Here is a 13,651-nt window from a genome sequence, read left to right as displayed (position 1 = left end):
TTGATGTTTCTGAGTAATCTCACTCCGTTTTTCCTTCTTCCACTTGTTTCTTTGTAATAGGGTTTAAAATTATGGGGATGCATGATTTTATGTTTCTTAAAATGCTTCAGATTATAACTAATTATAACATATACCCTCAATGCATAATGCTTTACATAGAGTATTCCACTAAAACTTGATGGAACAATGTGGGTGTGGGTGAATGGACATGCACCATTGTCACTGGTTACAACCACACAAATGCAAATCATTCCAAAATACCTGATGAGGGGCAGGTAGATGTGCTTATTTTTTCTGAGAGCTGGGGGGTGGACAAGTCATGGCTTGGACTTGATAAGGCCAATGAAGTTGAAATTGACTCTAGTTGTTTTTTCCTTATATGACAGCCAAGATACCTTGAACCTGTTGACAAATGTAGTCAGTATGTATGTGTGAATACGGCTTGGATGTTATACAATCTTTCAAGGAACTGCCCTAAGGATGTGCAGAAGCCAGATTGTGGTTTTCGAGGAATGCCTGTTCAAGTTAACACTGACAGCTGTTGTCCAGAATGGCAATGTCCTTGTAAGTCTCTCTTTTATTTTTAAATAAAATATGGTGCCTTGATCTGTAAATGTCAAGTAATAGGTTAAAGGGTTATTACAATGGGAATATGAGGTTAAATATTGGAATTAATTAAAAAGAGCTATTCATCAGCAAGGCAGAATGAAATATACTGAACATTTTGGTACCTTTGAATTGGTGTCCTGGAGAATGAAAATATTTTTCTTTTTAATGGAAACAGTGAAATGACATCTCCAGCATGAACACCAGTATTTTTCAGCTAAGACTTTTCAGAATTTTTCTCAGTAGAAATATTAAGATTTCAACATTTTATGAAGAAAAATAAATTAAATACAAGCTTTTCTGAAAGACAGAACCCCATATTTCATTTATCTCTAATTGCAGTTTTTATTCATGCTTAGACACTGCAGCAACTGGCAGATGAGCCTGCCAAGGGAAAAAAAAGGCTAAAGAGAAGTCATATTGAAAACCTTGCAGAATCAATGAAATCAATATTGCACTTTATAATTTTTTCAAGATAAGGCAGATAAGTTCCTTGTCAGTATCTCAAAAATAGATATATATTTATGCATATATTTTAATCTCACATTGTGCAGATTCCTTAACCTGGCCTGTAAAACATTGATTTAAGTAAAAATTGTCACCAATTTAAAAAATTTTCCATACCCTGGGCACACAGAAGCAGCTTAATGTATTTCCACTGAGTAACCTAAACACTTAATTAGGCTTATGGCTCAGTATGTTGTCTGCAGAACAAGGGCATCTGTCTATCTATCTATGAATGTATGTGCAAAAGCAAATAATGCTAAAAATGAAAGTTTTTAGAAATACTCTGTATTCAGTTTTGTGGTAACGTCATTAAATGACAGTTCTTTTTTAGGTCAGTGTTCTGTACTGTCAGAACTGAGCGTTATTACATTTGATGGAAACAACATAGCCCTCTGTAATATGGCTTCCTATGTTTTAGTCAAGTTACCAGGAGAAATTATTGTTGCTCATATTGAAAAATGTCCTGCTAATCAGGTAAGGTTCTTGCATTCATGCAATAATTATAATTGTTCCTTGAATTTCTTTGTGTTGCAGGTTTGAAATTATGCAAAAATACGTCAAATAAAACTTATAAATAAAAGCCACACTCAGTTAAATACCAAGTTATTTAATTTTCAAGAAGCATGCTTAATAATTCTGTCTAGATAAAAGAATTTTATATTGAGTTAAATAGTAATTTTTATGTTCTAAGGAAATTTAAATGTAGATTCCTTTTGAATTATCAGAGGTGACGTAACTTCTCAATGCATGTCTCCTTTCAGGAGGAAACAGTTAAAGGCAACAGTCTTCCCTTGTTTTGGATGTTTTCTATTAAATTGCTCTCATTTCCTGGTTGCAATCTAGAGGTGGGAATGCAGTACACATGCAGATGAGCTTTAGAAGTCTGCAGTTTTAGTTCTAAATTTAGTTTTATAAGAAATGCAATGTAAAAGAACTTTTCAGCATATGCACTAAATTAGCTGAAAAGTGTGTATTTTTTATTATTTATAATAAAATATATTAGTTTAATTATTTATCTGATTGTAGAAGAACATTAAAGACAAAGAAAAAGTTAATTTATTTTTGTAAATAAAAATGCTGCTGATTATTATTGAACTTCTAATTTATTTTTAATATTTTCCAGAGTGCAAATTCAATAAGAAAACTAGTAAGTACTTGCTTATTTAGCTGATTTTAAAATGCATTAATATAAAACATAATTACTATAGAAAATTCCAATAGCACTGCTACAGAATTAGAAAAATAATAATAACTAAATTTTATTGTCACTTTTCTTTCAAGGTGCCACCTGCAAACACTTCAGGACTCTGTTTTAAGAAATTAAATGTCACAACTCACACTTGTCAAATACTTATCAATCGTTTAGCAAGAAAAGTAAGTATCTATCAGCAGTGTGTGTATGCTTTAAAAATAGCTGGAAAGCTCCTCTGTTGTAGAATGTGGTAACTCAGATTTAAAATAAAACACTACAGGATTAGGATTACTTTTGTAAATTAGATTCCCGATAATTCATGGTGTACCAGAGTCAAAACAATTTACATTTCTGGTACCATGCTTCACTTAAATGTCATTTTTGCATGTCACTTTAAAGCTCTTTTGAGATTTTAATGAAGCTACAAACGCAGTTATGCTTGAGACTATATTTCCAGAAACCCTAGAACCCTAGAAGTGATAGATACTTAAGCTACTTTCCTTGCTAGTCAGTAACAAGTCACAACAGATGGCTTTCAATAATTGGAATGAGGTTTTCTTTCATCATATGATATGTCATAAATAAGATTTATTCTTTCACCAATTACAAAAGATTTTTTTTTTCCTCATGCCTACTTCACTTGCAGTTTTTGGAAGTGGCAGGAGTGATAAGCTCTCTAAGCACTGTGACTGTTGTATGTGGCAGAGGCTGTGAAAATAGTATTTTGTTATAAAATGGAAATACATATAAAATACATCATTGCAGTCTGGCTTTATCTCTAAAATGTGTTTGGTTTCTTTTAGGTAGTTGTAGATTCTGAAATTCAACCATTACCATTTTCAAGAGAAGGACTGAATGTTCAGGATACTGGTGCAATGTATGTGGTTAACACCCCAGGTGGGATTAGCATCAAGTGGGCTCACGTTACAGGCATCATAGATATACAGTATGGATTGCACCCTAACACAACGAGGAAGACAGAAGGACTTTGTGGTGAGGCCATGGTGGCAATTTTTTCTTATTCAATAACTTCCCAATTGAAATTTGCAACTCCCTTTTGTGTCTGTGACCAGGTGTCCCTATAGCTCTCGATGTGACCCTCATTAACTATGCTGACAATCCTATGTGAGAGCCTGAGAAATACTATTAATTAATTAATAATAAATTAATCTTCTGTTTGAAAGCACTGTGTGCTAATAAAGTACTTTCCAGAACAAGTAGTGATCAGCACATTGTATCCAAATAACCTTAAAAAAATTACTGGTTTCTTTTACTTACTTTTACCTGTTTTAAGAGTTTTGCTGAAGCCAAATAAATAAAAAGACAACTTTTAGTGACGAAGTGGATGCTAAAGAAATTCAGGTAGTGATAGTACATTTCAGTGAATATGGAGACAAGTCTGATGTTAGCAGTGGAAGCTTATTGCTATAAAAATACTGACAAACGTTGTATCTTGGGAAGGGTCCAAGTCTTGTGAGGACAGTAAATTAACAATCGGATTTTGGACCTCTTGAGGCTGAGTCTAAGGTCCAAATCTGTGCTGAGGTGTCTCAGTCTTGAATTACAATCATAGCATGTCTCAGTCTTGAATTACAATCATAGCAAATGTAGTATGTTTCAAGCTTCCCTGAAGCCTTTTTATCACTTTGCCGGGAGAAATAATATGGAAAAGTATAAGGAAGTATATAAAAGAAGGAATAATATGAAAAAGTACAAGTAAATATATAAAAGTATAAGGTGATTAAAAATTAATTTTATGATAAATTTTCATTTTCTAGTAGTTTGTAATTTTACAAACCCTTCATAATAAAAAGGGAAATTAACTTCTTATAATCTTTTAAACTGCTTTTAATTTTAAAAGCAAGCAAAGCAATTCAGATATGCTTTAAGCGTAAGCATAAACAAACCAAGACTTTAAAATCAATTGCTGTCTTCTGCTTGAACAAAAGGAAACTTCTCCTAAATCTACTGAGAGAAGGTCAAGGCTGGCTCTGCATCTTTTCCCAGTATCATGCCATCTTCTCTATGCATTCTGAACAAATGGGACAAGACGAGAGCAAATGTAGTAAGAATTATAGAATAGTTCCTCTTTGTGTCATGAGAAGACAAAAACAGGAAGGCTATGCAGACAAATCCAAACTTAGCTTAAAATACTGTTGTACTACCTGATATTTTGCAGTAAAGTTGGAAGTTTTCTTTAGTGCTTCTTTCCTGTCCTCTACTGTTTGTCCCTGTCTGGGATTCTGCAATCCTCTTCCTCTCATACCAGAAAAAGCTGTGGGACTGTGTGGTAAATTAGCTTTATTTTTAAAGCTATATTGATTCTGCAGTTCTGCAGCATGGCCTTACAAGCTCTACTGCCAGCAGTTTGTGATTTCCAGCAAGAAGCAGAAGAGCTAAGAATACAGGAAAGTGGTGCTACACTAAACCACTTGTTATTTAAGTGCCATCTTCTGTATTTCTCTATGCTGTCTGAAAGAATAATAGCCTGCCACACCAAGCTAGTCCAGTTCTAACAAAGGACCCTGGAGTGCATCAGACTGCAGGGCTGGAAACAGGAGGGCAGGGTCTTAGGGTATGTTTAACAGTGCAGAAGGAAAGTGGAAACAAAAGAGGAACTTTGCCTGATCAGTTCCTGAGATGTAAAACTAGTATGAAGATTAAATTTTGGCATTACTCACTTGTAATATGCTTAAAGAGATCATGTATTTTAATTTATGTATCAATAGAATAATGAATTCAGGTAGACAATGAATGCCAGGGGTCTGGGAAGGTAGTTTTTTGCGGGGAGGGTGTATCTGGCCTGGGATGGTCAGTGTCTGGCTAGCAGAGGGCAGGCCGACACTCTGCTGCAATTCAGTGCGAGCACCCCTTGGCGTCTGAGGGCCTCGGGCTGTGCTCGCACTACGGACCAGTCGCGGGGCATCGTCAGGGTGTAGAGGAATTTGGAAGAAACAATCTTTGATATCAACAACGGCCAAATTCCAGTTTCGGGGGAGCATTGCTGTGGAGGGCATCCCTGGCTGGAGAGACCCCATATCTACAATTTTTTCATTAATTTGGTGAAGGTCGGTCAGGAGCCGCCACTTATCTTTATTGGGCTTTTTGATAACAAAAACTGGAGAATTCCAGGGAGACATTGTCTCCACAATGTTGCCCTTAAGTAGCTGCTCCTGAACGAGCTCGTTGAGCACCTTCAATTTTTGCTTGTTAAGTGGCCACTGCAAGACCTGTACTGGTTTATCAGTCAGCCAATCCAGCTTCCAGGTCCGGCGCTCCTCAGTGGCCACTGCCCAAAAAACCTGGGGAGCCTTTGGCAGGTCAATTTTGGCTCCCCACTGGGCCAGTAGGTCTCTCCCCCAGAGAGGCTTGGTGTAATCCAATACGAACGGGCGTACTGAAGCCAATTGCCCGTCGGGTCCTGTAATTTGCACAACGCTCCTCAATTGCTTAGCCAATTGGAGCCCTCCTACACCTTGAATCGTGCCAGCTGTGTTTTGCAAGCCCCAATGTGACGGCCACTCCCGAGAGGGAATGATCGTCACATCTGCCCCTGTGTCCAGAAGACCCCTTACAATCTTGCGGTCCCCGCCCAACGAAAGCTGATATGTCAGGCAGGGGCTTCTCCCTCCCCACTACTTGAGCCCAGGCCACTGTCGGAGGTGATGAATCTTCCGCCGGCTTGTTCTGATGGTCTTTGTCCGGGAATGGAATGGCCTGGGCGATGATCTGACCTTTGGGGAGGAAGAGTGGGGGTCGGACACAGTACAGCCCTACCGCGAAACGGTCCCGGTCTGTGGTGACCAGTCCCGGGACAATGTAAATGTCTCGCGGCGTGTGCTTTGTGTCTCCGACGATGGTCCACCTGCAACATCCTAACTTTCTCCAGCGACCAGGATGTTGGAGGTCGACAGACACCAGCTGTAAATCACTATTGGGGAAACGTAGATCCCTAGTGAGCTGCAGCCTGTATGGGGAAGCAGAGGACAAGGTGTTAAGTGCAGTTTGGGGCTGAATACCACAGGTGTGCGTCAAGTCCGGTATTAGAAAAGACAAGTCAGGTAAGGCGTGTGGCGGCTCTCCCTTCTCTCCTCCCTCCCCGCTGGATGTTAATATGCCCGCCACACTTTTGTCCACGCGCAGGCAGGGACTGCGCTCTAATTCTAGTTTTTTTGCTCCCTCTCTTTTTCCTCCCTCCTCTTCCTACACTCCATATAATCTTGTGGCATAGGACACTGGGGCATCCAGTGCCCTACCTTGCCGCAAAGGTGACAAGGGTGAGTCACCACTGTTTTTCTGCCGGACCCTGGTGTCATTGGTCCGGTGGCGGCAGCAGCTTTGGCTTCAGGGTCTTCAGGCGTTGGGAACTCCGCGAAGGCTACGGACGCTCTCTTAGGGCGCACTTTCGGGTCTTGTAGTGGAACCTCCCTGGCGCACACTTCAATCATTTGCTCCACTGTTGGCCGGGAGTTTTGAGGGAGAGTTCGGATGGCCCGCCTACACGCCGTGTTGGCGTTGTAGTAGACCATCTGTCTCAACATCTCCTCTCTCTCCCTCTGCCCCGGAACCTGCGCCTCAACGAATCTGTACAACCTTTCCATGAACGCCAGGTAAGGTTCCTGCGCGCCCTGCCTGGGAGGTGGCTGTTTCTAGTTTGTAGAAAGCGTGTTCCGCAGCCTTCCCTGTTTCAACTAGCTGTACAATAAACAACGCCTTGGCCTGAGCTGCCCCGCTTGCCCACTGCCCGGTGCCCACTAGATGGTCTTCCGAGATCACCAAGCCCTCGGTGTTGTGAGATGTGGAGGGATTCCCCCAAAGTATTGGGAGAACCTCCACAATCTCTCTCCTCCATTCTCCCACCCAGACCCTGAATTCCACCGGGCCTAAAAGGCTGGAGAAGAGAGCCCTCAGGTCCGCGGGCACCAGATCTCCCTGTGCAAGAACCGGCTGAAGGAGCCCCTGAAAATACTCAGATTCCCAGGAGTACTCCCTCTGGGCCTTGCACAGTTCCTTGATCCGGGCCTGGGTGATAGGCACCCATTGGGCCTGAGCACTCCCCTCCCCACTGTGGTGGTATGTAACCGGGGCAGCTTCCAATAAAGGCACCTGCCCCGGCTTCCGGTCATCCACTCCCCCCTCCGCCGGAACACGAAGCGTGGGAACTGGAAGGGGGACCGTGGGAACCGGAATTGGAGGAGGTTGAGGCGGGGCTTGGTCTCTGGGCGGGGCACCAGCAGGGGCGTGGTGACTCATTTTTCTCCGCCTCCAAGGTGGAGTTAGGAGGCGGAGTGGAATAAGGAGGTGGGACATGGGAGGAGTCGATGGAGGGTGGAACTGTGGGCGGGGTGAGGGGAGGAGCTGAGGGAGGAACCGAGAGCGGAGAAAAGGGTAGAACAGAGGGAGGAACTGAGGGTGGAGCTATGGGAAAAGAGAACGGGTCATGGGAAAGGAAGGGTTTGGCTTTAGGGAGAAAGGGATTCGGGGTAGAAGAAGGGGCAAAGGCGGGAAAGACCATGCGGTCTCCGCCATTTTGGTCTCCTTGGGAACCATCTTGAGGAACTTCAGGAAACCTTACAACTTTAGGGTTTACAACCGGGGACTTGGGGAGAGGAGGTACAGGGGGATCGGCAAGAGAGCTCCAAAGAGCTTGGCCAGGGCTCTTCAGAGGGGGAGGCCAAGCTGGTCACGAGGGAGCAGGGGCAGGGTGGACCCCTTGCTTCTTGCTGGCCTTAAGGATCCCTCGAGAGGGCTCCTGCCAAAGGGAAGAGGGAGAGGAATGGGGGGTACGAACACATGAACCAGGAGAACTGGGGAGCAAACTGAAACGAGATGGGCTTTTCCTCAAATTCTCGGGTGGGCGCAGTGTGGTTAGCACTTTGCCCGCCCAATACGCCACAGTAGATAAATGTGTCTCCCCGGAATTGACTTCACTATCTAATTTTGCCACAACGGCTGCCCAAAACTGTGGCTCTTTTACAAGTTCCTGGGTGACTTCAGGAAAATGCGAAAAAGTCCACTTAACCAACAACTTTAATTCTTTCTTGGGGGCAGCAAACCCTCCCCCAAGCAATAAACCTTTAATAACAAAAAAAACTCCTTTCTGGAATTTGCTCAGACCAGCACCCATGGTTACTCCTAAGGTACCTCAAAGCAAGGTTGCCTTAGGAGGAGCAAAAACCCTTGATGGAAACTCCACCCGCCCAAGGGGAACGAGAACTAAAACAAGAAGACACGCCGCCGGACCCCTGCTCCCCCCGCTGTCCCCAAGTCTGGGGTTTCAACAAGGGGAAATAAAGGACTTTTGGGTGGTGGGATCTGGCCCCAAGTCTGGGGATACAGACCCCACAGGGAAGAGAAAGCAAAAAACGATAGGGGGCGAGGACTGTCCCTGGAAGACCCGGGTATCAGCCCTCAAAGGAAAAAGGGCTGGGTGCGGTCCCCAAAGCAGGGCATGAACTCCTAGGGGGAGTTAAAAAGACAGGGGGGAAGCCCTGAGAGTCCCCAGCTCAGGGCCAGGGCTTTTCTGCTCCAGCGGCGTTGCCAACGAAAACTCAGGAGGGTGGTCACAGTTGCAGAAGCCCTCCTTAGGTGCCTGGAGTTGTGGCTTCTGGTCCCCTGGGAGCGCTACCCCTAGAACGGGGTCTGCTACTACCAGGAGTAGCTGGCAGCCAAAAGGATTTGTAAATCCGGTCCGTGGGGTCCGGTGACCTGGCATCCAGATGTCCAGCAGTCCACTCAGGGCCCCACGTTGGGCGCCAACTTGCGGCGAGGGTGTATCTGGCCTGGGATGGTCAGTGTCTGGCTAGCAGAGGGCAGGCCGACACCCTGCTGCAATTCAGTGCGAGCACCCCTTGGCGTCTGAGGGCCTCGGGCTGTGCTCGCACTATGGACCAGTCTCACCACCAATGCAATTGCAAAGAAGGAGCTGGACTCTCGGTGGGGTTAAATCCGGTTTAATGAATGAGCCAAGATGGCATTCAAGGAGAGGCCCCAGGGAAGGATCCCAAGGAAGAACCCCAAGAAGAGACCAAGAAATGGGGGTGAAACGAGGTTATAAAGGGGGTGGTTGTACCAAGGAGGGGTTTACATTGAACCAATCAGGAAGGGTGGAGGGATGAACTTAACATAATTGACATAAAGGGGAAACCAATAAATACAAAGTAAAGGAGGGGCCCCGGGACCACAGCCAACCACAACCCCCAGAGAGAAGAAGATTCTGGAAAGTTGGGAGGAGTGGGGGGTGATTGACTGCGCCCAGGGAGGAGAGAGAGTCTACAAATAAGGGAAAAAGGGGGAGGAGGAATTATATAACTTAACTGACAACTTATGCCAATGGCGGGAAAACTGGGGAGGGCAGAACCATTTGCAAACATAGGGGGGAACAATACAAAATGGGGGAGCTATACAATAAACTTAACAAACACACTACTACAGTTTTTTAAAAGTGACTTTGTATTAATAACTTCAGTAAGAACAATATTTTCTCTAGATAAAGCAATTTGTTAATCAAAAGATTCTTTTAATAACTTCTTGCACTTAGAATGTTCAATTAAATCTCAGTAGAGTGTGAAATCATTGGTGATGAGCAATTTATCTCAAAACCATCTACTATTACTCCCAAGGAGCTGACTGCCATTCAGTAGAATGAGATCAGAATCTAGCACCATGTCAGTGAATCTGATACGCTCAACAGCACATTTTGGTAGCAGTTTTTCTCAAAAGTTAATTGTTGTGAAAGGTAAAATGAGTTCTACTTGTTTTAGCAAGCCATTGAGCTGAGAACTAAAATCACAAGCAGGAGGTTGGAACTACAGTGGACATACAGCTACTTTAATTTATTTACTCAGGTGACTGAGTTTCACAGGTCACCTGATGCAGTGTTGATCATAATTGATCGGGTAGTTTTTCTTTCCTGAATGAAGGAATGTTTGTGCATTTTTGAATACGATGCTCTGTCCCCAGGGGTGTGTAATGGAGATCCTAGTGATGACCTGAAAATGCAAAACATGACCATAATTACAAACATGGAGGAAATTGAAATGTTCATTAAGAGCTGGGAAATTGAGAAATCACTTGATGTAACAACTAGGAGGCCAGTAAGAAACTGTACTGAAGATAACTGCACATATTGTATGGAACTGTTAAACAGAAGCATTTTCATCCCTTGTCATAAGAGAGTGAGTATGAGGATCAGAAAAATTGCAGGACCAACTCATGTAATAGCTGTATAATTAAGAAAAGAGTGAGTGGTACATGCACATTTTTAATGTTTTGCTTATTTTTATAATTTTACAGTGGAATGGGTCCATTGAAATGCCATGTTGTCCATTGAAAACACACATTTATTTTGATCCCTGTGCTATTATGCTGTTTTTTGAAATTACTTAATGGGCATTTTTCAAAGGGGACACACTGGATTATCATGTCAAGATAAACATGTTCCAGAGATGTTATTTTTATTAAATGCTTGATGAGGATCACTAAAACAGAAAGCCTCATGCTTCTGCTCCGCACAACAGCGATTCATGCAGTTGCAGACTTATTGGACTAAAGAAATTTCCAGTTAAAATATTTTGACATAGCCAATATTATGTTGAAAATTTTCTAGCATTTCTTACAGAAATAATTAGAATTTACTTCTACAAATTGTACTTTCTAATGGGGATCTAGCTGTAACATGCAGCTATAGAGATGAGTAGAACTCTATAGGTCACTAGAGGTTGGTAGTGCAGCACATCTGCTTTCCAGAACAGCAAATGAGGAAGCCCCAAATCTCTGAGGTATAACTGACTTTTCCAACTTAATTAAAAATAAAAATGATTAATTACTCAAGGAGCCCTTTCTTTCTGAGAGATAGATGTGTAAAATAGGTTATCAGGTCCTACAGGCACAGAAACAGAGTAAGAGGTAATACATTCACAGCAGGATTGTTTTGAAGGCATAGCAGCAATGTTTAGCTGAGATTGTTCAATTTTAGTTGACAGGGCTATGCTGAAAAGCTCTTCAAAGTAATGATCAGTACTTTTTTATGCTGATCAGTAGAGAGAGAATGCAGTCCTAATGAGATTGTCACATAAAAAATCTCACTACATCTGGCAGTTTAAGTTTTGCAGAATGAGTGTTCTGACAAAAAAGATATTTTTAAATTTAGACACTGTTAGTGATTTTTTCCCTTGGGGCTGTATTACTTATCTTAATTGCTGATTAATTTTAGTTACAGGAAGTCCTTATACTTGTTAATTCCCAATTTCAATATGTTCCTAGGTGTCACCACAGGAATTTTGTGAGAAGATGTGGATCAACAGTACTAATTTTTGGAACTATGAGTGCGATGCACTTTCTGCGTATGTGGCTTTATGCAACAAGCACAACATCTGCATTAAATGGAGGACACCTAATTACTGTTGTAAGCAGATAGCCATATTCTGTACGCTTATGTGGCTTTAGTGACGAGGTCTTCTAGTGATAAGTTAAAATTATATTTCTTTCTATTATTCTTGTAAGTAAAATCTCATTTTATCACAGTGTTGGTAAATCAGGGTACAAGTTCTTAGGATGAGACTACATCATTTAGTCATGAATTAATTTTAATCTCTATTGAATTTGTTGCTTACCTAAAGTAATGTTTAAAATACAAATGTGTGCTTTCTGTGCTCACTTGTTATTACAACCTGTTTAACCAATGAAATGCTGAAAGGATACAGAAACACTCAATATCCTTTCTTAATTCCTTGCAGCACTGAGCTGCCCTGAGGGCAAGGAATACCAGCCTTGTGTGCAACCCTGTGAAGCCAAGACATGCTTGAATAAATGGTTCTATGAGGATTCTCCTTGTTCCTATTTAAGGGAAGATTGTGTGTGTAAAAACGGCACCATTCTGCATAGAACAGACTCAGACCTCTGTATACCAGAAGAAAAATGTAGTAAGTACAGTAGGACAGAGTAGTTCTGCACTTATGATCATATTAACCACAGTTATATTAACAGTTCATGGTAAGAGAGAAGCTTAAGTTCTGTGTCAATCCCCAGTAAATGTGAATCTGGTAAAGGACCCTTCAACAGAGCCTAACATTTCTCAAGCTACAGCAGTTTGTGCTTTCAGTTAACTTGGCTTTAAGAGCCAGTGCTGATGTGCCTCTGCTGGGGGAAAAGTGATGGCCATTCTTCTATCGCTCCCAGGCTTTCCTCCCTTGGGAACTTAGGAAGGAATAACATGGGCAGGTTCTGTCCCTTGCCCTCACCCATTTTCACCCATAGAAAAGCATTTGTTCCTTTGGGGCTTTTAAGGTCATCATCCTTTCTTGGACTCTTATCGTAATTCTCCACAGGCATAGTTTTTTATGCAATAATTTTATACAAGTCACAGCTGCTTGCAGGAAATGGGAGCTGTCTGCTTGTTGAAGGGATAGAAAGGGTTCTTTTTCTCTTCCAGCGTGTACAGATAATAAAGGACAACCCCGCTCTGCTGGGGAGATCTGGAATGGGTCCATGAGAGGGTGCTGCATGTACAGCTGTTTAGAAAATGGAAGCATTATTGCTGTAGAACCTGAGTGCAGTGAGGATCCACCGCCAGTCTGTGAAAGAGAAGGGGAAGTTCTACTCCATGTCATTGAAGAGAGAGCTTGCTGTCCCAAGAAAGTTTGTGGTATGTACCAAACTTGTTCTCTGTAACAGAAGTATAAAATAAGTGCTTCACATTCACAGGCAGATGACAAACTTAAGATTCAAGGTAACATTTTTTAGAATTAATTTTCAAGCACTTGTGGCTGGTTAGGCCAGAAATTGAGGCTTCTATTCATTATAAGAATTATTCACTGAAATTTTTTCTTAGAAGTCCACCAGTTCAACAAAACTTCTGTTAAAAATATTTTTAAAGCTCTTGCATAGAATTTAATAATAAATTGATTTATATTCAGTGATAGAAATATCTTGGTATTTGGGGATGTCATGAGAGATTGCTTGCTTCTCTTTCTAGTACTTTGGTGTGATGAGCAGTGTCTGATTTTTGCTGTTTCCCAGAAGATTTTTTCTGGGAGCTGATCACTGAATACTAATATTCTGCCTAGCCATGGTTGTTAAGAAAAAGAATAAGCTTATTGCTCCTAAAATACTAAGAAAAATATACTAATTTCTTCATAACATATTCAAGGAAAATGAGAACATATGGTCCAGCTGATGTGGTGCTTTTGCTTATTAGATGCCTGTAACCAATGCTGTATTGTCAGTTTGCTCAAGGAATATCAGTGGGACATTATAGCTGGCTTCATGCACAGGGAGCAGAGCAAGTAACTACCAGTTTGGAGAGGGATATTACTGCTTGCTTGGGTTGAGCACAAAAATCTACAT

At 42.0% G+C, this 13,651-nt stretch overlaps 1 protein-coding gene across 1 annotated transcript in view; it reads left to right on the top strand.

Moving 5' to 3' along the window:
* OTOGL (otogelin like) overlaps window positions 1-13,651 on the top strand; it is a 92,146-nt gene that overhangs the window by 63,783 nt on the left and 14,712 nt on the right. Inside the window, exons 37-45 of the mRNA XM_058023293.1 lie at window positions 387-564; window positions 1,445-1,587; window positions 2,237-2,260; window positions 2,395-2,487; window positions 3,109-3,298; window positions 10,268-10,482; window positions 11,570-11,711; window positions 12,043-12,228; window positions 12,738-12,950. Of these exons, the coding sequence (XP_057879276.1) occupies window positions 387-564; window positions 1,445-1,587; window positions 2,237-2,260; window positions 2,395-2,487; window positions 3,109-3,298; window positions 10,268-10,482; window positions 11,570-11,711; window positions 12,043-12,228; window positions 12,738-12,950 (1,384 nt within the window). The remainder of the gene's footprint in view (window positions 1-386; window positions 565-1,444; window positions 1,588-2,236; window positions 2,261-2,394; window positions 2,488-3,108; window positions 3,299-10,267; window positions 10,483-11,569; window positions 11,712-12,042; window positions 12,229-12,737; window positions 12,951-13,651) is intronic.

Source organism: Melospiza georgiana, chromosome 4 (assembly GCF_028018845.1).
Source record: "Melospiza georgiana isolate bMelGeo1 chromosome 4, bMelGeo1.pri, whole genome shotgun sequence".
NCBI classification, from domain to species: domain Eukaryota; kingdom Metazoa; phylum Chordata; class Aves; order Passeriformes; family Passerellidae; genus Melospiza; species Melospiza georgiana.
Note: the sequence above shows the minus strand (reverse complement) of the source record. Positions and strands in the feature narration are given on the sequence as shown.